General features: G+C 33.7%; 2 protein-coding genes across 2 annotated transcripts; one reads left to right on the top strand and one right to left on the bottom strand.

Moving 5' to 3' along the window:
* Positions 1–3,096: 3,096 nt before the first annotated feature.
* LOC128861119 (uncharacterized) lies at positions 3,097–22,893 on the bottom strand. Its single transcript, XM_054099030.1, has 3 exons — positions 21,188–22,893; positions 20,993–21,014; positions 3,097–9,158 (listed from the first exon to the last, which is right to left on the bottom strand). The coding sequence occupies exons 1-3, from the start codon at positions 21,422–21,424 to the stop codon at positions 8,794–8,796; spliced, it is 624 nt and encodes a 207-aa protein (XP_053955005.1). The 5' UTR covers positions 21,425–22,893; the 3' UTR covers positions 3,097–8,793.
* On the top strand, positions 11,955–20,955 carry LOC128861120 (general odorant-binding protein lush). The gene is made up of 5 exons (XM_054099031.1): positions 11,955–12,107; positions 16,764–16,895; positions 16,974–17,009; positions 20,309–20,423; positions 20,794–20,955. The coding sequence occupies exons 1-5, from the start codon at positions 12,033–12,035 to the stop codon at positions 20,880–20,882; spliced, it is 447 nt and encodes a 148-aa protein (XP_053955006.1). The 5' UTR covers positions 11,955–12,032; the 3' UTR covers positions 20,883–20,955.
* Positions 22,894–23,124: the final 231 nt, after the last annotated feature.

Below are 23,124 nucleotides of genomic sequence, written 5' to 3'. Positions count from 1 at the left end.
ATTGACCAGGCATTTTCCACGTAGTCGCGGATTAAAATGCGCTCCATCCATAATGAAAATTTTTTCAAATGAAATTGCTGCCCTTTTCCAGCTGCTGCAAGGCAAAGTTAACCCAAAAATGCGGCCAATAGGAAAATATTTTTAAAAGCGACAGTAATTAGCCGATACTTTCAGAATTAGTTTTATTTGGCTATTGTGCTTAACCCGGATATTTTAATTGAACGATTCTAATGAATTTGAGCGCATACCCTATCTTTTGTTCCATATTACCCACACCAAAGCCCCTTCGTCTTGCGAGATCTGGACACTCGCAGTTAATGTGCTGTGTTGTTTTAATCGCCCAGCTCGCTAAAACGATAGACCCTTGATTCTACTAGTACTATTTTCCTGGAATGATAACGACTACTAAAATGTTCCATTAAGCATCCAGTGAGAGTTCGTAAATGAATTGTGGTATTGGAGCAGGTATATATTCTCATAGGCTTAGAATTGAAAAATCTGTACGCCTTCCTAATACCTGCAGTGTCAGAGACCAGGCGACATGCAAAATTAGGAGAACGTTATGGCCCACTTACAACCTCAAGTAAACGTCATCATTGATAAATATGAAACGACGGGACATCTGGAGACTCACGGCAGTCATTACTGGCTTTTGGTCTGTCGGGCAACAATCAGCTAAAATGGGCATCACTCACAACACACACTGCCATAGTTGTAAACAACCGGTGAAAAAGGAAACGATTTTTCATTTCGTTATTCAATTGTAAAGTGATCCATTCTGGATGACAGAGATCGGAAGGGTCCAGTTTTTTGCAAGTTCCAATGACTTCACTGCGTATATATATATATATACTATATACATAATAGGCGCTTACACCCTTTTTGGGAGTTTGGCCGAGCTCCTCCTCCTATTTGTGGTGTGCGTCTTGATGTTATTCCACAAATGGAGGGACCTACAGTTTTAAGCCGACTCCGAACGGCAGATATTTTTATGAGGAGCTTTTTCATCGCAGAAATACACTCGGAGGTTTGCCATTGCCTGCGGAGGGCGACCGTTATTAGAAAAATGTTTTTCTTTTAATTTTGGTGTTTCACCGAGATTTGAACCTACGTTCTCTTTGTGAATTCCGAATGGTAGTCACGCACCAGCCCATTCGGCTTTGGCGGCCGACTCTACTGCATAGATCCATTTAAATTTGATTGGTGGTCTGAGCTATGTTGACTTAGCAGGTGCGGTGGATTGTAACAAAATGGTATAGTAGCTGTGACTTCAAGAACTACCATAAGAAAAACTCTAGCGGTGTCAGATCGCACAATATTGGTGGTCAAATCCATGAGGGTTCATCATCATCATCGGTTCCTATTTCTCTCACTGGAGCATAGGGCCTCAGTAAAACACCTGATTCTATATTTTGCAAGGAGCTTGATTTCGTTCCAAGTTTTTCCTAACGTTTCTACTTCCACACAGCTCTGAATTTTGTTTTCGATCCAATTTTTTGTGAGCCAGGTTTCCGATCCATAAAATAGTACTGATAGTACATTTGTCTTAAAGGTCCGTAATTTTGTATATACGCTGAGGATGCTCGAAGGCCAGATAACTCGGAGCTGTGCATACGCGCCGTTCGTTTTATTTACTCTGGTGATAACGTCTAGTTTCGCACTGTCTTCAGCGGCAATGATACTACCCAAGTAGGTAAAGGTGTCAACGTTCTCAACTTGATCACCCTTTAAGAGGAACGGGCGGCTGCTAGTGGATCGGATTTTCATGCCATTCGTTTTCTCGTGATTTATTTTTTGTCCTGCATTCAATAAGGTTGAGGACAGATAGTCAATTTTGTTCTGCATGTCGGAGTGTTTGGCGGAGAGAAGGCAAGGTCTTCGAGATGTTCATAGAAGTTCCAATAAATACCTCTTAACCTCCGAGGGTTAATATATCCTAAAATCATACGCAATAAAATTATATCATTTGCATGTGCCACTCAATCTTACACTTTTTCATGCTGATGGGACACAGCATCAGCGTTTGAATAATAAATTCCAGATTTGAAAGATGCCGCCGAGACAACATGGCCGCCACCTTCGAGTACTAGAAACTCTGAGGTATTTCCATTAATATTTATGCGGTTATGACAATGTGAACTTCTGGTATATTTCAGGCTCATCTACAGTGATGGGCAAATGTCTAGATACACCACCATAACTTTGTTATTTTATTTTAAAGAAAGATTATTTTTTTTTTTTTTTTAGTTTATTGTGTTTAAAAAAAGGTTTCAAATAAAACTGTATCAACGCAATTTTCAATAAACTTTACGGACTTTCCAACCAATGAATATAGGGGGTGTATGTAGACTTTTGTCCATCTCTGTAAATTCTCCCAGAAGCACTTTTAAGCTTATTTCAATAACAAAAAAAATCGCCAAAAAAAAACTCTTTACCTTCAGTTGAAATTTATTTCATACTTTATTTTAGAATTATTACAACAAATTAGATTTATTCATATGCATTTTTATTAACTATTGCTTTATTATTGTTTTTAATTTTTCTTACAATTGCCGTTATAAAATACTACACCAATTCCGTATTAATAATTTTATATACGTTTTATGTTCATTTGTCATTAACAAATAGTGGAAAATGTTAGCATTAATTGGATATTAACAATGCCTAAATATTTGTTTAAACTTTTTTTAACGGATACACTGCGTTAAATAAATAAAGCACTAGGGCTATTGACAAGTGTTGACAATTTATTCGGTTCTTATTTAGTTTTATACATTTTTTTATGAAAATATAGTTCATTCTCTAACAAAACCCATATAAATGCAAGTTTCAAACTTTGTAAGAATTTGAAAATAGTTCAACAAATTTTCAGAGAAAATTCATAATTTAATATAAAAAAAATTTCAAGCTTCACATTTGAAGTGGCTCAAAAATTGCATTGATTTTTGAATTTTATTTTGCTGAAGAAAATGCATAGAAAAAAATGGAAAATATTCTCAAAAATCAGAACGATTTTCAAGCCACTTCAAACTTGCTGAACGAAATGAACAGAAAAAATTAAAAAAATTCAACAAATTTTCATTGAAGTTTCAGAATTCAAAAAAAAACATTTCAAACTTCAAATTTGAAGTCGAAAATATTTAAATTTTTTTTTTGCTAGAGAAAATGCACAGAAAAAAATTTTCAAAAATCAACGCGATTTTAGAGCCACTTAAAACTTGCACTTTATTATGCTGAAATGCAATGGACTATAACTCAGCATACTCGAAATTTTTCTAAGAGTTCTTCAAAATGGTAAACTTTCTACATAAAATTTAGATTTTTTAGCGCTTTGTAGAAGAATAAACTTTATTTTCATATTTGACGCACACGAAAAATTTTAATTAAAATCATTTTCAAAGATAAACAAATAAAAAGCATACATTTATGGAAAGTCTCATCAGTATAGGGAGATCTTTAAAATTGTTCTTAGTACTCACATATCCAAACTAAAAATGCTGCGAGCTTACTATAACTACCATTTCTATCCTTTGGACCGATTGCCCATAATTGTGTCATTCACTGGTTTAGGCGCTCAATAGCAATAACACTTCACATAGAATAACTTGCTTTGATTCAACTGTATGAATAAAAATAACAGTAAATTTACCTCGCTTTTTATGAGAAACATCTCTGCCGAGCCTCTAATCTGCTCTTGTTTTAACCCTTTAACTGTTTATGTCGAGTATACTCGTCAGAGCGAAACGAAAATTTTTCGCACAATATCGAGTAAACTCGTCGTGAAGATAAAAAAAATCGTATCGTGTTATACAACGTATCATCGTATTCAACGAATCAACTGTAATTTTTTCTCCTGAAAAAGGGGGCATATACATTTTAGAATATTCGTTAGTCGGCAACTTTATTTATTTTAATACACGATAGCTTGTATTAAGCTGAAATAACAAATTCTGGGGAAGTTCCGTTACGAAACCCTTTTTTTTTTAAATAAAAAAACATTTCGTAAACACTTTTCAGTTGATTGTGCAATGTCATAGTTGAGAGAAGAAAATTTATAAGAGTCATGTGGATTTTATTGACAGGACTTTATTTGAGGAATTAAATTGTGAAATATATAATTTTAATTATCCCTACCAGATGAATTATTATGATAGTGATGGAGATATGTGTTTAAACAGAGAAAAACGCAAAAGAATGATAATTTTGTCGTCTTCTGATGAGTGGAGTGATGAGATAGCAGTGATGAAGGTGCAGGAAGTAGTGAGGAAGATGCAGAAATCAGTGATCACATTGAAGACGACAGGGTAGAGTTTGAAGAGAGTAGTGATGAAGATGGAGAGTACAATGAATCAGAAAAAGAAAAGAAAAATAATTCAAGTTCAATATGGACGACTGTAAGTAGATTTCTCGAAATTCTTTTGGTCTTTTATTGCTTCTGTTTTAATTCCTATAATTCTTTAATTTTATCTTTATGTGATATATTTTTTATCAATGAAATACATTTTGTTTGTTAACAACGAAGAAAAATATTGTATATATTTTCTAAAAAATCAACACGCAGCATTTGATTTCTAGTCATACCTGCCTATTTTTACAGGCAGGAACATTTTACGCTGTTCATTTCGCGTATATTCCTCTCCGCTGGAAAATAATTAGGCAGGCAGAAAAAAATTTTCGAAACAACAGTTAAACAGTTAAAGGGTTAATTATTAGCTTCTTAAATAGGAAACGCGTAGTGACAGCTCGCAAAACTTCCGCGACGGTCATCGAATGAGATGCCGATATCCTTAAATTTCATACGTCAAAAATATTTTAAAAAGTAACGCGAGCGCCTAAAAATATGTTGAAACGTCGTCGTTTTTTTCTTCTATCATCTATATGCACGATTTTTGCGACGTTAATTTAAGCAAATCGATATCGAGCGGAACTAAACCGGGCATGGAAATTTGATGAAAATAAGACGAGCCGATTAAAACAAATTTCATAATAATTTTCTACAAACTAATAACTAAAAATCAGCACTGCAAATTAGCAAAATTTTATTCAGAATCCAACTATTTTTTGCATCCGTTTTTTTTTTTGTTTCATTAGTATCCTCAAATACCGATTTCAGGCATTCCTTTAAAGGGATCATGCAACAAAAACTTTATTTTGCAAACTTAACAATTCTAAGGACACACCGGAATAATATATATATTTATTAACAATATATATATTCATATATTTGTTTTTGTTTTGTATAAAACCAAATATAAAAGAATAGGAAAGGATCACAGTACAGTCTGTTAGGTAATGCTTCTTATCAAACGATTTGTCGTAATCAACTTCAGATTCATACGATACAGTAATTTGTATAAGTTTATAAGTACACAGCTTTAAATATATAAGTCATTTCAAAAATTATGTTTACAGTTATACAAATACTTACGTCTTCAAAGAGTCTACCACAAAATTGTGCCATACAAAAGTGTTCGGTGTTTATTCTTCAAATACAATTTTACCTTCAAACAAATTACTTTCTTGTAAAATGTGAAGTTTTTTTGTTCCATATAAAAATTTTGTTTGCTTACTGGTTTTGGCATTGATGTAAGTATGAATGTAATGGTTTTACAATGAAAGTGTAAGTAGAGTGTTTTTTGTTTAAATGATTTTCAATGAGCAAAACTCTAAGGACATTTAAGTAAATTTGGTTCATAAAATCAGTACACATTTAGGCTTCACAAATATTTTTAGATATATTTGTATTTTATTATTGTATTTTCCTTATACGGGTACAAATGCTCACATACATACATATTTTATAAGTGCGTGGGGCAAAATTATTTATAGGTTAATATAAAATGCCCGAGGCTGTGCTAGTTTATTATAATTGCACACACATACAAACATAGATAATGAGATCCAGTGTTATATTGCATATATGTTGTATATATAACACTTACATTGATTTATCTTCTAATTTTATCTAATTCTTAGTAATTGTTACTTAGCTAATATATTATAGGCTTATATGGGCATATGTATGTAAATGTGTATAAGTAGTTGATTAGTTAGAAAATACATTGATTGTGTGCTCGTCAAATTCCCTCATTAAATATGTGTAGGTTAATAAACCTTCGGATATACTTACATATATGCGTACATCTACATATGTACGTGTATAATATGTAAATGTTGATAGTTTTTGATAAAAATCAGTTAGGTGGATATTTGTTGGTGTACGTTAGTAGAATTCGATATGGGCATATGTTTCGGGTCTCAGTTAGAATTCGGTCATATTTATTCTCTAACTATTAGTACAGAGTAAATGAAATGGATTTTTTCTAGCGAAGCAAGTGCTTGTACACATATTTTTATCCTCAATATGTATATATAATACTAATATGACATTGATATGTCAACAATCATTAGAAGTAGGTGGTTAATTTCAAATGAAACGGTCATCACAACAACCGACTAGAACATTTCCTCTGCCGAAAACGTTTTACGAACGAACGAAGTCGCTTAACTCACATAGTAATTACCTAACTAATGGAAAAGCTCCTCATACTGGAGTTATTCGCTGAGTTTGAATCCCAAGCGTGTAAAAACTACACAAACTTATGAAATGACTCCTAATGACGTCCACAGTCCAACCGCTTTATAGTGCTGTAGCCAGTAGTCAATCTCAAAAAACCTGTATGTTCGCCAAGGCACATAAACAAGGTAGTGGGTTCAGTTGAGCAGCTTATTAAACATTTTTCACAATGGAGAGAATAATAATACTTTGCTCTCAGCGAGTTAAACAGAATCGCTGTGTGCGTGCCGTCGCATTTGTGCAATTTACTCCTGTGTTGTTTGTGCAATTTCTTATTATTTTCTTGCGTTCTTGTTCGCATTTTCACTGCCCACTCATGCAACTGCACCGATGTGATGTCACGCACTCTCTGATGGGCACAATTTTGTTTCTATTATTCTTGCATTTTTATAATGTAAACAGTTCTCTAAATTGTTAAACTTTTTCCGTTTGCCTTTTACTTTGCTCTCAGCGAGTTAAACAGAATCGCTGTGCGCGTGACGTTGCACTTGTGCAATGCATTCGTGTGTTGTTTGTGTCATTTCTTATTCTTCTTCTTGCATTCTTGTTCGCATTTTCACATCCATCTCATGCAACTGCACCGATGTGATGTTACGCACTCTCTGAAGGGTCCAATTTTGTTTCTAATTTAAACTGTTCTCTAAATTATGAAACTTCGTTTACCTTTTACTTTGCTTTTGTATAGAGCAGCATACTTAGAGAGTGCACTCCCTGATGGGTGCCATCTTGTTTCTACGATTCTTGCATTTTTATAATTTAAACAGTTCTCTAAATTGTGAAACTTTGTTTACCTTTTACTTCGCTTTTACATAGAGCAGCATACTCAGAGAGCGCACAATGAGCTATGGCTGCCAATCATTGGTCTAGAGGTTTCAAGCAACAACAGACAACACAATACACGCCATTGTTACAACCTTGTAGATGTGCCTTGATGTGACCTAACTATTTTACAAACGAACGTTTCTAAGGACACTTAACGAACACTTATAAACGCTGCCCCTGCCATCGTATTAGTTTTTCCATGCAAATGGACGCACCCACAATTTTGTTCCATCATCGAAAGTTAAAAAATTTTACGGAAGTGTTACATGGCATTGAGCCAAAATCTCGTATGGCGCCAAACAAGAAGCAGAATACAATATAATAGTGTGGATACACCCTAATAGTGTGGCCGAGCATCTCTTAAAGTTTCTAGTGTAAGTCTTAAAATTTGTATACGAATGCCCCTCCATTACGAGTAGGAGGGGTACAGTTTCCGCCACCTACGTGAAGCAGATGCTCTTATGTACAACTTTTCCATAGTAGAAATCCAGTCGGGTAAGTATTTGCCAGCGTTACTGCTTTTTACAAAAGCTTTTTTACTTTTTCTATCATTTGAAAATTCAGGTTTTTTTGTTTCACTCGACTACGCCGTCTTTTTTCAATGCAAGTACTACTCCTTCTATTACTCTTATGTATCTAAGGTCTATTTTGAGCGGTGGATTTTTTTGAAAGATACAAATTGTATATATGTATGTGTATAAGTATTTAAAAAGTGGACATTGGTATAGTTAATTTATTTGTGGGTTGAGTGACATCGATTGTGATTTAGAAATTCTATATTTTTTGTATATATGTATGTAGTTGTGCAACACTTGAGCTGCACGTGAGCTTGGAAAACCTTTGAGTGGTTGCATAGGATGTGTATGTATGTATATATGTACTTTCCTTAACTTAACTTTTTCTTATTAAATACGGCAATTCAATATTTCATTATTATTATGGATTATAGATAAGTAAATCATCGGCGGTGGGTAAGTGGGAAGAAAAGTCGCATTCGTTGGTAGGAAACGCTTAAATGGAAATTATAGCAATTTATTGCCGAAATGCTTACCCACATATGTATATATGTATACGTATTTTTGTATATACTAGCATAAGTATATTGCGTATAAGCGTATTCCTATGTAAATGCATCAAAATTGACCAATTCGATCTTAGCTTAAGCATAATACTGGTAATACTAATGTTAAAATATTATATAAAGAATAAAAACGCTTTCCAGTCTAATGCATGCAACTCAATGTTTACGTTCTCCCACCAATTGATCTCGCCTTTTCCGCCCACTTGCCTAAATGCCTTAGACTGCCTCTCACTCACTCCCTTAAAGCAATATAAATTAAATGATTGGCAATGTTTACTTATTACTCACACGCGTTTCCCTCTTATTTACGTAATTACTGTTGCTTTTCTGCTTCCCTTTCTTGCTTCTTATCTGACTCATCTGGTTGCGCTTCCGTTTTCCCGTCCTCAGCTAGTGCCTCGGTGCCGGCGGTTGCCTCCTCTCCGTTAACCTCTTCTTTAGCCGTCTTAGCATCCTTCTGCTTCTTGTCACTCTTTTTCTCTTTGCCATTGGCATTCTGTTCCTTACCCTCGGTGCCATTTTCCGTGGCTGACGCTGCGGCGTTCGAAGCTGCACGTTTGGCGCGTAATTTAATGCGTTGCGCCGGACCGGCAGCTGTGTTGGCGCAATTGCAGATGGCGTCGAAAATGCGCACCACCAAGCCACGTGCACGATTCACCATTTTGCCATTCTTGAAATCTGGTATAGTAAAACCTTTTTAGGTCGAGTATCGTGTGGATGTATTTTTTTTTTGTTTTTTTAAACAAAATTTTGTGTTGGAGTTTTAAGCATTATTTTGGTTTTATTGCATTTGATAGTGTTGATTGTGCAAAATTTGGGATGATGGTAGTGCATAGTAAAAAACGGTAGAAAAAAATTGTAAAAATATATTGCATTGGCATTCGAAATAAGACATGCGCATGGGACAGGCACAAACAGCAATTTCATTTGTCACTGCATACGATCATATGTATGTATGTAAACATATATGTAACACGTATGAAAATAAACTTATATGTAGCGGCATACCGTCAAAACAATCGTACGTAAGCTAAAAATAAAAACTAATGTACAGTGCAATTTAATTGTCGGTTTAGTTATCTGTCAAAAAATTACTCATACGCCCCGTCTCATTCGCTTTGCGCACCTTGTTATTTTATTGATGTCTAATGAGCTTTACTTGATTTGATGATTTTAGTATTTTGATTACGTCCATTCTTAATTACAAGCTTTCAAGCCGTTTAATATTTCCAACAACTATTTGCCACCTAAGGCAATAACTGTTTACCGAAATTTAATAACCGCTAATGTGACACGGAAGCTCTACTTGAACATTAAGCCTGAGTTTACACTCAAAAAAATGTATATTTAAAAAGACCGTTAATCACAATTGGTATATAAACAAACGGGTAGAAATAGAAAGGTATAAGTCATATATATACATATGATTATTTCAGTGCGCATATTGAGTATCAAGCGGTTTTGACGAAAATTGTCACAGGTGCCCAGCAGATTTTTTTTTACTAAACTGCGCGAAAGTATTGGGTTGTTCGAAAAGTAATTTCTTTTTTTCCGACAAAGGATTTAATTGTATTTTTCACAGCTAACTTCACACTTAAGTCGCATTGTCATTATATGTTTTGACAGCTGATATAGCAAGGCTTGTGTGAGAATAAGTTCAATTGATTTTACAGAATTGTTTGTGGTCGGTGCCCTTTTGAATATGGAAAGCAATAAGCAGCATTTTCGTCATTTTTTACTATAGAAAAGGTAAAAATGCTGTTCAAGCCAGAAAGAAATTAACTGATGTGTATGGAGAAGATGTGTTGACAATACAGCAGTGCCAGAACTGGTTTGCAAAATTTCGATCCGTCAATTTTGATGTCGAAGATGCACCACGAGCTGAAAGGTCAGTTGAAGCTGATAAAGACGCGATAAAGGCATTCGTTTATGCAAACCGGCGAATAACAACACGTGAGATCGGTGAGAGGTTAAATTTATCGATTTCAACTGTTTACGACCACCTGAAAGGCCTGGGTTTAAGATGGTCTTTCATTTTCACCACAAACAAACGAAATTACTTTCCGAACAACACAATAGTACGAGTATGCATTGATTTCTGAGTGATTTCCAGTCAGCTTTGTTGTGTATTTTGGATTTTAGAACTGTTTTTATGTGTCGCATATTTTTGCTCGTCATGCCCCAGCATGATGGAACTGGAATCGTAAAAATTATCATAACGCTATGAAAATTGCACCAACATTTTTTGCAAGCCTACGCTTAAAAACATACAAGATTTCATGTATGAAAGCGCACGATAAGATATAATGTGAAGCAGTCCCTGTCGTCTTCAAGGTCAGCCTTATTTCTGTTCCGGTCCACAGAGATATTGAAGGAAATTGTAAAGCCGTTAAACTAGCCAAGAAAGGTACTACTCTTCAACTGCTCAGTGATAGAAGTACTATTGGGATAATATCTCTGGCCACGAGCAAATTAATAATTTAAAGCACCATTATCCAAGAGGCCAATATGGCATGGAGAGATGAAGACACACGCGTAACAGCTAGGTTACTATGGCCGCAAATAAACAGGAAAAAGGCAAAGGAGCTGCTTAGCCTCTCGAGAGGATATCTCGAAGGTTGCGGCTAGTATAACCGATCATTGGCTATTTGGCAGGCATTCCTTGAGACTAGGACTTTTCTCCCATGAATATTGTAGAAGTTGTAGAGATAAGGAAGAAACACTTGAGCACTTCCTTTGCAATTGTTCAGCCTTAGCTAAAATCAGAGCAGGTTGTCTAGGTAAATATTTTTTTCAATTCTCTTAAGAGGTTACGTAGTTTGAGGCGTATTTCTGTGGAAGTCCATTGTAAAAATTCCCCATAGATACAAAGTTATGGTAGAAAATGTAACTGCCCGACGAGAGTTTGATGCGCACATAGTAGCTGTCCTTTGTTTGAGGCAGCTGGCCATTACTTTCGGAGGCTTTCAGCCTGTCGGTTCTTTTGTTATTCTAAAGTATGTTCAGGGACATATATAAAACAATATGAGAGTTTGTGTAAGGTCGACATGCAAAGGCTTATGAAACTAAAGGTTAGTTGTTTTTGATCACTCGAAGCGAAGCGAACAGTTGTGTGTCTTATTTGCCTCGAGGGAAATGCACTTCAAAGTTTAATCTCGTTTTTCTCGAAACAAACATGGGATATAACAAACATTTCTTCATACTTAGAGAAAAAAAATGTGCTAATAAGACTCACTTCAATACAAATCTAAAATCTTTCTAAATTTTGTTTTCCTCTTCCTATCGCATGCAATATACCCGATGTATCCCCTACCCCATTACACTACAATTCATTTATTGCATTTTCTTAATATTTTATAAATTTTTTGTTTACTCAGTGTACCGCTTCGCAATAAGATTATAAAAGTAAGTAAATTTCGTGGCAGCAAATCATTAATTTTTACGAATCAAATCATTACGAATCGTGTTGCCAATTATTAAATATCAAATAGATGCGCATTTAATTTTTGATACGTTGACATAAAATATTTCATAGTTGAAGAAAATACGGAAATGTTTTTTAAATTAAATTTAATAAAATATTTTTTACCATTATTAGCATGTACGTGTCTTACAGGTGTTAGTGCGGTGAGTGAGATTACAAGAACGTTTCAATAGTAAAATTATAACTTCAAATAGAAGTGCAAGACTTGATGAAAGGAAGCAAATAGTTTTGAAAATAATTATTCCTCAATCCTGTGGATAGGACCTTATCTATAACACACATACACAAGTAGTTCCTGAAAATCCAAGTGCGCAAACGAAATTAAAAGTCAATCAAATCGTTAATATTTTTTACTAATTTCTGCTATGAATATTACAAGTGCGATGCTGCAACAAGAAAAAATACATTAGCCATAGAAGTAAAAAAAATTATAAAATTACCATATTTTTATATTCGAACTACTTCAGAAATTCGTAACAAATTATGAACTTTGAGGCAAAAATCAGAAATCCATAACTTGAGTTTAAATTTTTTCCTGAAAAATTCCCGCCTAGCTACCTTGCCACTTTGAGAAAAGTTACCACACAAAACTTGGTATGGGAATCTCAATTTCGAAAAATCATCTAAATATAATGAGAAAAGTTACCACACAAAACTTGGTATGGGAATCTCAATTTCGAAAAATCATCTAAATATAAAATATATCTGTAAAAGCGAAGTCCAAAATAAACAAGACTGAGCTAAAATAGAAACAACAGGAGCGCTATTCTGATAGCTTCGAGTTTATTTATTCAAATATCTGGCCTCGAAACACTGTTTTGCGCGATCTAAAAGCTTTTCGAAAGAGTGTTTCAGGATGTCAGTACAAGCCTTTTGGATGACCTCTACGGACCATTTTCCTTATAGGTAGAAGGGAGCCACAAGGAGCCATATCAGGCGAGGACGGTGAGCGATTGATGGTTAAATTGCGATTTCTAGTCAAAAAATCAGTCTCAATAGTGGATCGATGAGATGGTGCATTATCATGCAATAAGCGCCAGCTTCCTTCTGCGCGGTATTCAGGGCGTATTCGACGAATGTGATGCAACAAACGCTTCAAAACGCCAAGATAGAAAATTGTATTGACGGTTTGGTCCAAACTCCTTGTGGACGATTCCCTTGGAGTCGAAAAAACAAATGAGCATCGACTTGATTTTTGATTTCTCCAAACGCGATTTTTTGTGTGGTGGCTCGTCTGGCGCCTTCCATTCCGCACTCTGACGCTTAGTTTCAGGTTCATGTTAGAAACACCACATTTCATCACCAGTTGCAATGAAGCCATTCGAATGTTGAGCTTTGAGCAATTTTTAGTCCTCAGTTCAGTTGTGCGGAATGAAAAGTGCACAGACCTTTCGTAAGCCCAAATGATCTGTTAAATGCGATAAATCGAAGTTTTGGAGATATTCAACTCCGTGTCCATGAATTTGAACGATGATTTCGGTTTATTTTTGATATTTTGATAAATTTACGAACAATTTCGATGAAGTTTTCGGTGATTTCTGATTTTGGGCGGCCCGTACGTTCATTGTCATTTATGTCCTCACAAAAATCTCTGAAACGTGTAAACCACTCAAGAGCTCTGGCACGAGATAGACAATCATCGCCATACAATTTTTTCATCAATTCAAATGATTCGGTAAACGTTTTACCGATTTTAAAATAAAATTTGATATTAGCTCTTTATTCGAAACTTAGTTTTGTACCGATGAAACAAACATACTGAGACTTTAGACGCAATAACTTCGCTTTCACCGAACCGAATGTCACCAAGCTTTCACTGGAATTCAGTTACGAATGTAACTTCCAACGCACTAACTCATTAAAAAGATAGCGCCATCAAAAATATTTTTATGACGCCAGTCTTGTTTATTTTGAACCTCACCTTGTATATAAGCAGTTCGAGATGATAAGGCATGATTAGGTTAAGTTATATGGTACCATGAGAGAGCCTACTTAGATAAAAATCAAACAACGTTCTTTGTGATACTTTTGCAAGGGAGAAAGCGAGAGGCAACTGGAAAATGATGGATGGATGAGGATTGGAAGTTTGTGAAAAAAACCGAACACTGGGTATTCACAGTCGTGTTTGCCGCCTCTTATCTGCTCTAACTATTACTTCCTTCTGTTATTCTACTATTACTTTTATTTTAGCTTTCTTTTACTATTTACTTCCTTCGTACAACTGACAAAACTCATCAGGTGGGTAATATCTAAACCTGCTTTAACCTCAGATGTAGCAAAGAATTAAAAGTCAAGATGCCTTGACTTAACTAAATCGCAAAGGCAGGATAATTAAGGAGAAGCTGCTGATATCATTCCACCACAACCCCAATACAGCTACTGCAAAAATTACTAAAAGGTCAAGTCTCAACTCGTGAATGCTCAATGCAGTTTCCGGAAAGGAAAGGAACCACAAAATTCGAAAACTGAAGCTTTGTTAGCCTCAAAACTAACCTCGAGTGTCTCCGATCCTTAGTTATCAGAAGAAATCTCGCGACTTTTCAAAATAAGGCTTGGTATGCAGTCTGCTATTCAAGGAAGCACTCATAAATTTGGCTTCAATTTGTATATTTATTTATTCATTAATGTCTAACAAAATTCAAAACAGACATTTAAGATATAAATTCAGAACTAAAATGCAAATTTACAATATTTAATACTAAAAGTGTAATAAAACTAGATTACCAACATAAGAAGCCATTAAAATTTTAAAAATATATATATAGAAATTACAAAGTTACGGCGGCCGCCATAGCCGAATGGGTTGGTGCGCGACTACCATTCAGAATTCACAGAGAGAACGTCGGTTCGAATCTCGGTGAAAACACCAAAATTAAGAAAAACATTTTTCTAATAGCGGTCGCCCCTCGGCAGGCAATGGCAAACCTTCGAGTGTATTTCTGCCATGAAAAAGCTCCTCATAAAAATATCTGCCGTTCGGAGTCGGCTTGAAAGTGTAGGTCCCTCCATTTGTGGAACAACATCAAGGCGCACACCTTAAATACGAGGAGGAGCTCGGCCAAACACCCAAAAAGGGTGTACGCGCCAATTATATATATATGTATATATACATATGTATATATAATAATTATGAAACTAAAATAACAAATATATACAGGAATTATTTTGATGTCTTACATAGAAAGTACTTTTTTTAATTGCATTTCAAATACTTGTTTGGGTCTAGAAAGGTCCAAATCCAAAAAGGTTGAGAGATAATAAGACAACGACGTCAGACAACGACCTAACGAGTGGCGCATTGGCACTGTATAATGTCCTACTAAAGCCAACGCGAAAAATCTTGCAACGTCGAAAATGACTGCAAGGAACATTAAACTGTATTCTTTCTAGAAGGACCGGGCAGTCAATTTTTCCATCAATGAGATCAAAGATAAATGATACTGCCTGAAAAGTACCTCTGTCACTTAATGGAAAGAGACTAATCAAACGACAGCGGGATTCGTATGATGGTTTCGGGTCTGAGAAATTGAGTGAATGTAGTGCGAAACGCACAAAAATTGTTTGAACCCTCTCCACTCGATTTATATGGTCTACATGATAAGATCTCCAAATAAAAGCAGCGTAATCTAATTTGGACCGAACAGACGCAGAGTATAATATCTTAAGAGTATATGAGTCAGTGAAGTGCGATGAGTGACGTCTAACAAAAGCATAGCAAGTGAAATGGAAACGGCATAATTTAAGTGCGTGATAAAATTTAGCTTTGAATCAAAGAAAATGAAGCTTAGAAAATGTGATTTTATGACATTTTTCAATATCAAGAAATAGACGATTCATAAGGCATCAAGAAAATAAATTATTCCACTCAGACCGTAGGACGGCTGAATCACTAGAATTTCTTATTTCAGCATACACTTTTAGATCATCAGCATAGAGAAGAAACTGAGCAAAGTAAAAACACGAAGAAATATCATTAATAAAGAAAACATATAACAAAGGTCCTAAAATATCTACTACCCTGAGGTGCACCAGAGGTGGCAATGAACTGTTTCGAAGAAACTCCATCGAGAACTAGAGGACTGCATCTCTTTATTAAATAGGACCGAATCCAATCAAGGAAAGTTGAATGAAAACCGAGACATTCCAATTCAGTTACTAAAATCGTATGGAAGATTTTATCAAAGGCTTTAGAGAAATCCGTGTATATCCCGTCCGGTTGAAAACCGTTCTGCATGGCAATCTTTAGATAAAATGGATAAGTTAGATAACGTAGATCTTGCAACTACAAAACCATGCTGTCTAGGACTGATTAGACGTTTAACGCTAAAATATAACTTGTCTTTGACAACACATTCAAAAAGTTTAGATACAGCAGATTATTTGGAAATTGGGCAGTTTGCAATATCATCATACGAATGGCGTAAATCGGTACTTTAGGATTTCGATTGCTTTAATAAATGTAAGGTCGGTGTATGTGGCATCTTATGTGCTATGAATCAATCATAACTGCAACCTAACTAGATTTACAGTTCCATAGATTGTGTGACTTCATTTGATACCGCAATTATTCGAGCATTCCACTGAGTGAGTGAGACAAGTACCGAAAGAAAATGGGCCGTACCGCACGTATTCAATTTAAGCAAAATTTTATCTATCTTAATTCATATTCTTGACCCTTTATATTATTTTATTTATTATTGTATTAATTTATATTATTTTTTGCATACACCTCGAGATATTAAAGTTACTACAATACTTTCACAGATATTGCAAACACAACATTTTTTTCCATATTTAAGGTGACAATGCAACAGTTCGAAACATCATTGGAAATGATGCGCAATGGTTGCGCACCGAAGTTCAAAATTCCAGTTGAACTACTGGATCGTTTAAGAGGTGGTGACTTTGTTGAAAATAATGCAGAGTTGAAGGTAGAATGAAATGCAACTCATCTTGAAAGTCTTTGTAAAGTTTCCATTAATAATATTTTTTTTGTAAACAAAAAACAGTGTTACACCAAATGCGTCGCACAACTAGCAGGAACGGTAAGTGATGTTCGACTTAAACTAAATTATTTATTATGGGTTACTAAGTAAAAAGTCATGAGGGCGAAATGCAATCAATTTAGGATGAAAGCACTAGGATCATATAGTAAAATCCCAAAGCTTTTTGCAAGTCCGAGTAGAATTTTGTGCTTGAGAATTGGGAATTGAGTGCTTTTCGAAGAAGTGCAAAAAAGTTGAAAATACTTATCTGAGCGAAATATGATGCTTGTACTTATGTAGTAGAATTTCACGAAGAATAATTGTATATGTATAACATTTTCACACATTAACTTGCTCAAATTATGATATTTTTACCATTCTTTTTAGGAATTTTAGAAACTATGCATTTATGAGGTTACTAGGAGGTTGAAATGTTGTATAAAAGTATTCTTCAAACAATTTTAGTAGAGGTTTTCTCAGACAAAACCTGCATAAAAAGAACGAAAAGTCTACAAAAACTAAAATAGCAAAAAAATATAGCATTTAAGATATGCAATACTTTGTATGCTTTCGTTCATAGGCATTTACGTTGTGAATGCTGCTGCATTTGTCAGTAAATGTATTTTTACTATTATTCCATCAGTGGGGTTTCTGAGCGAATATATTTTTGCATTTTACAAACTCTTCAATTCGCCAAGCGCTGGCGAGCAGAGAAGTGGCGAATAGAAGAGGCCTAATATATATTTGTACGGTATTTTATATTAAAACCAAATTTTATTATTGTCCTTTATTTCAATTTGTATTATTTTATCTTTTTATATAAATATATATATTTTTTTTGATATTTTATTTAATTTCATACTTTTTTGTTTTAATTTATTCCTTTTTTCTTTAGTTTTGTGGGATTTATTTTATAATTAATTATATAATTTTATTAGTAAAATAATATGAAATATAGGACTATGAATAAGTTCGTGCGATTTTACAACAGATGGCGTAACTTGATTATTATTCCATCGATCCACATTTCCAAACATTCATTGGAGAGCTACTGTCGTAAGGCACAAACGTCAGTATAAGTTTTTTATTTGAAGCGTAAACAACAATATTTTTACCACACTTGAAAATGTCGAATTTCGTGCCAAATAATGTGTTTTTGCGGGGAATTCTTCTTCATTATTTTAATATGAAGAAAAAAGCAGCCGAAAGTCATCGTATCTTGGTGGAAGTTTATGGTGAGCATGCTCTATCTGAGCGAACGTGCCAGAAGTGGTTTGCACGCTTTAAAAGTGGTGATTTTGGCTTGGAAGACGAAGAACGCGAGGGTGCGCCGCCAAAGTTCATGGATACCGAATTGGAGGAATTGCTCGATCAAGATCCGGCTCAAACGCAAGAAGAGGTTGCAAAAACTTTGGGAGTTGATCAATCAACCATTTCCAAACGTTTAAAAGCCATGGGAATGATCCGAAAGGTAGGCCATTGGGTGCCGTATGAATTGAAGCCAAGAGACGTTGAACGCCGTTTTATGGCATGCGAACAACTGCTTCAACGGCACAAAAGAAAGGGTTTTTTGCATCGAATTGTGACTGGCGATGAAAAGTGGGTCCATTACGACAATCCAAAACGTCGGGCAACGTATGGATACCCTGGCCATGCTTCAACATCGACGTCGGCGCAGAATATTCATGGCCTGAAGGTTATGCTGTGTATCTGGTGGGACCAGCTGGGTGTTGTGTATTATGAGCTACTGAAACCGAATGAAACGATTACGGGGGATGTCTACCGACGACAATTGATGCGTTTGAGCCGAGCACTGCGAGAAAAACGGCCGCAATACGCCGATAGACACGACAAAGTTATTTTGCAACATGACAATGCTCGGCCACATGTTGCACAAGTGGTCAAAACATACTTAGAAACGCTCAAATGGGATGTCCTACCCCACCCGCCGTATAGTCCAGACCTTGCGCCATCCGATTACTATCTCTTCCGATCGATGCAACATGGCCTGGCTGACCAGCACTTCCGTAATTACGATGAAGTCAAAAAATGGATCGATTCGTGGATTGCGGCAAAACCGACCGAATTTTTCACAAAGGGAATCCGTGAATTGCCAGAAAGATGGGAAAAAGTAGTAGTAAGCGATGGACAATATTTTGAATATTAAATTTGTAACCATTTTACGTCAATAAAGTTTCAAATTTCGAAAAAACCCGCACGAACTTATTCATAGTCATTTATTAAATATTTTATTTTATTGCAATATATATTTTTGTTTCCTTTTTTCTTTTTATTTATTTAGTTTTATATATACTTTTTTAATTTTTTTCTATTTTTAATTTATTTTATTTTATATTAGTTCAGAATATTTTTTTATATTTTTTTTTATTTTTATTTTTTTTTTTTTTTATTTTAGTTCAGAATAATTTTTTTTTAATTTTTTTTCTATTTTTAATTTATTTTATTTTATTTTAATATAGTTCAGAATTTTTTTTTTCTATTTTTAATTTATTTTATTTTTATTAAGATCAGAACATTTTTTTTTAATTTTTTTCTATTTTTAATTTTTTTTTATTTCATTTTAGTTCAGAATAATTTTTTTTAATTTTTTTCTATTTTTAATTTAATTTATTTTATTTTAGTTCAGAATAATTTTTTATTGTTTTCCCCCATTTTATTTAATTTTTACTGTTTTTTCTATTTTGGCCTTTTTTTATTTGGTGTTAATTTAATTTATTTTATTTCATTACATATTTTGTGTTGACGTTTTTTTTATTTCAATTTATTTTTTATATTTTTGATTTTCGAACTTATTTTCTATTTTTCATGTTTACTTTGTTTTTATTTAATTTATCTTAATTTAATTTTGTTTTATTTTATTTCATATTACTTTTTTTTATTTTGTTTTATTTAATTTTTTTCTATTTTGTTTTTTTATTATTATTTATTTATTATTATTTATTTATTATTTTTTTATTTATTTTTTATTTAATATTATAGTATTATAATTTAATATTAACAATCTTTTTTTTATATCATATTATTGTATTACAATTTTTTTATTTTGTTGTTTTTGAGTTTTCATTTTTTGATATAAATTTTCTTTAATTTATTTTGCTTTATTTTATAATTTTTTTTTTTTCTTGCTTTTTTCCATTTTTTTATTTATGTTGGGTAGTAAAAAATATGTGACTACATACACATGAATATATTTATATATAAATGTGCATATGTGTGTGTATTCAGTTAGAATATTGTTTCCTCCCAACGTGAAAATTTATTAACTCCATTTAGTTGTTGTGTCTGTACGTGCAAAATTTTGGCTATCTACTTCAGTGTGTTATTCATTCTATTTATAGGTTACGAAAAAGGGTGATTTCAGCGTGCAAAAAGCGTTGGCTCAGATTCCAATAATATTGCCGCCCGAGATACAAGATACCGCCAAGGCAGCATTGAACGCTTGCAAGGATGTGCGTAAGTAAAAATGAAAAATTTAGCAACAAAAAAGTCGCTAATACAAAAACTAAACAAAAGAAAATGTGAAGTTGACTACGGATATAAAATACACCCATGGACTTTTGACCAAATAACTTACCCCACTTCAGCAGGCCTTGTTTTTAATTCAATAATTCATGATTTTCCACATACAATTTCAATGTTTTTGCTAAAATTTTATTGAAATTTATTCCTAAGCTGACTCTAGTAATAGTTCAGGTACTGCAAATATGTGTTTAGCAAATAGGCAAATCTGTGCCAATATAAAATTTTTGGTCAAGAGTCCACAGATGTATACATGCATATGTATGTTCATATGGACTTAAGGAAAAACCTAACTTTTTTACAGAAAAAAGCTACAAGGACTCATGCGAACGTGTTTTCTACACAACGAAATGTGTGCGTGACTACGACCCAGACACTTTCAAGTTTCCATAATTCTATAAGTATGTTTTCTGTATGCATCAATATGTATGTAATAAATATACTACAATCATTTTTAAGCTCAACAAAAAACAACAAAAAATATATTTGGAAAAAGCACTCACTCTGACGCGTTTTCTCCTTAGGCTGCAATAAGAGGATATACAAAAACGAGAAATTTTAAAATTAGCAACACACCCAATTATACACGTACACATATACATATGTATGTATATGTATATACATAAGCACTGCACCAATTGCAAAATTTTGTATAACTCATTTCTTTCTGCGGAGTTGGCGTGTCCTAAATCCTTTACCTGTTGCGAGACTTTGTCATTTTGACCACCCTGCTGCTTAACAGCCTCTGCCTCAGCCTTTTGCAGCACATCATCAATGAACTCCGATACGACCTCCATATTCTTGGAGTCCTGCTTAAATTCATCGATACGTGTATCCAGCGCTTCTGCCTCGGCCTCAATTTTATCAATGCTATCGTCGCCAGCATCTGTTGGGTGCTCAGCTATGGCAACATCACCAGCAAAATGTGCGCGCATTACAATTGAATTTTCAATAAATTTATTTATTAAATTTTATATTAATTTAAATATTTATTCAGTATTTCACGGTGAAAATTCTAATATTTCTGTGTTGAAACGCGTATCCTTTGTGCAGTTTTAAAAAATTTTGTATCTACACACTAGGGTTTTTCTTGTGCGACTACAATGCGAACGAGCACATTTGCTCTAGAGCTTGCCGCATATGAGTATAAGTATGTATATAAATGTGTATAAGTACGTGTGTGCGTATTTGTGTATTTGGCGGAGTGCGCTAAATCTGTGCGGGTATGAAGGTTTGATAACAATCAAGTGTTGGGTGTTCGATTTTAGGGCTAGGGTTGGTGGGTTGGTGGGTCGGTTGGTTGGCTTGGAAATAAACAGCAGATGTAAAACAAAATTTCACCACGCCCCACCATACATTCAATGACAACTCCTGAGAGCCACATCGCGAGCGCGGTGAAAAATCAATAGACGGCGCGAGTTAATAAAGCAACAAAAAATTACTGAATAGGTAAAATTAACAAACAGATGATCGGATTAACAGTTAATTGGACTTCATGAATACGCGAATATAATTTGCATAAAAAATATTAGAAATAAAAAATCGAAGTCAACTAAAATGAATTGAAGAGTAAAAAAAGTGAAATAGAAATAAAATCAAATTAAATTGAATAAAACAAAATGAAAACAAATAATAAATCAAAATAAAATATAATAAAATAAATGTTGTCAAAATATAAAATTATATTAAATAATTTATATTGAAAGTGTTCTGGCGATTTGTGCATATAGTATATATTTTGCGATTAAGAAACGACTATAAATGCGTTTTGTGCATAAGACCGAACTTAACTAATGTTTTCTAACATAAATTCAAATAAATACATATAAATATACATATATATTTTTCCCCCCCTCAAAATTTGGTTTACAGATTATTTTTTCCACTTTCGAGCTTGATCTAAACATCTGATAAACCCAATTGTTTTTTATTTATTTGTTTATTTTCCTTCAAAATTTAGTCTACATATTATTTTTTCCGCCTCCTATTTGTGGTGTGCATCTTGATGTTATTCTACAAATGGAGGGTCCTACAATTTCATGCCGACTCCTAGGAGGAGCTTTTTCTTAGCAGAAATACATTCCATTGCCTGCCGAGGGGCGACCGTTATTAAAAAACAACTTTTTCCTAATTTTGGTGTTTCACTGAGATTCGAACCAACGTTCTATCTGAATTCCGAATGGTAGTTACGCACCAACCCATTCGGCTACGACAGCTGCCATAATAATAATTCAAATAAATACAAAATGTTAAAATAGAAAGTTCCCTTAATTTCAAGTTTTTTATTTATTTATTTATTGATTTTTTTTATTTTTTGTTTTTTAATTTTTATTTATTTAATTTTTTTATTTCATTTTTTTACTTAGTTTTTTTATTTTTTATTTTTTACTATAGTTCTTTTTCAAAATTTAGTCTACATATTTTTTTTTCCACTTGCCTGATCAAATAAATACAAGATGTTATAATAGAAAGTTCACTTGTTTTATTTATTTATTTTTTTTTTTTGTTTATTTTTTTGTTTTTTAATAAATTTTTTTGTTTTATTTTTTATGTATTTTGTTATTTATTTACTTTATTTGTTTTTATTATTATTACTTTTTTTTTTTTCATTAAATCTTTTTTATTTAGTTGGTTT

The sequence above is a fragment of the Anastrepha ludens genome, chromosome 4 (genome assembly GCF_028408465.1).
Source record: "Anastrepha ludens isolate Willacy chromosome 4, idAnaLude1.1, whole genome shotgun sequence".
NCBI lineage: Eukaryota > Metazoa > Arthropoda > Insecta > Diptera > Tephritidae > Anastrepha > Anastrepha ludens.
Note: the sequence above shows the minus strand (reverse complement) of the source record. Positions and strands in the feature narration are given on the sequence as shown.

Excerpts from the sequence above, each read along its gene's own strand:
- LOC128861120 (XM_054099031.1), top strand. The coding sequence starts at position 12,033 with ATGTTTTTTAAATTAAATTTAATAAAATATTTTTTACCATTATTAGCA. Across the intron at positions 12,108-16,763 it reads GTCTTACAGGTGTTAGTGCG|GTGACAATGCAACAGTTCGA; the intron begins GTGAGTGAGATT and ends TCCATATTTAAG. Across the intron at positions 17,010-20,308 it reads TCGCACAACTAGCAGGAACG|GTTACGAAAAAGGGTGATTT; the intron begins GTAAGTGATGTT and ends TTCTATTTATAG.
- LOC128861119 (XM_054099030.1), bottom strand. The coding sequence starts at position 21,424 with ATGCGCGCACATTTTGCTGGTGATGTTGCCATAGCTGAGCACCCAACA. Across the intron at positions 21,015-21,187 it reads ATGACAAAGTCTCGCAACAG|CCTAAGGAGAAAACGCGTCA; the intron begins GTAAAGGATTTA and ends CTCTTATTGCAG. Across the intron at positions 9,159-20,992 it reads TAAGGAGAAAACGCGTCAGA|ATTTCAAGAATGGCAAAATG; the intron begins GTGAGTGCTTTT and ends TTACTATACCAG.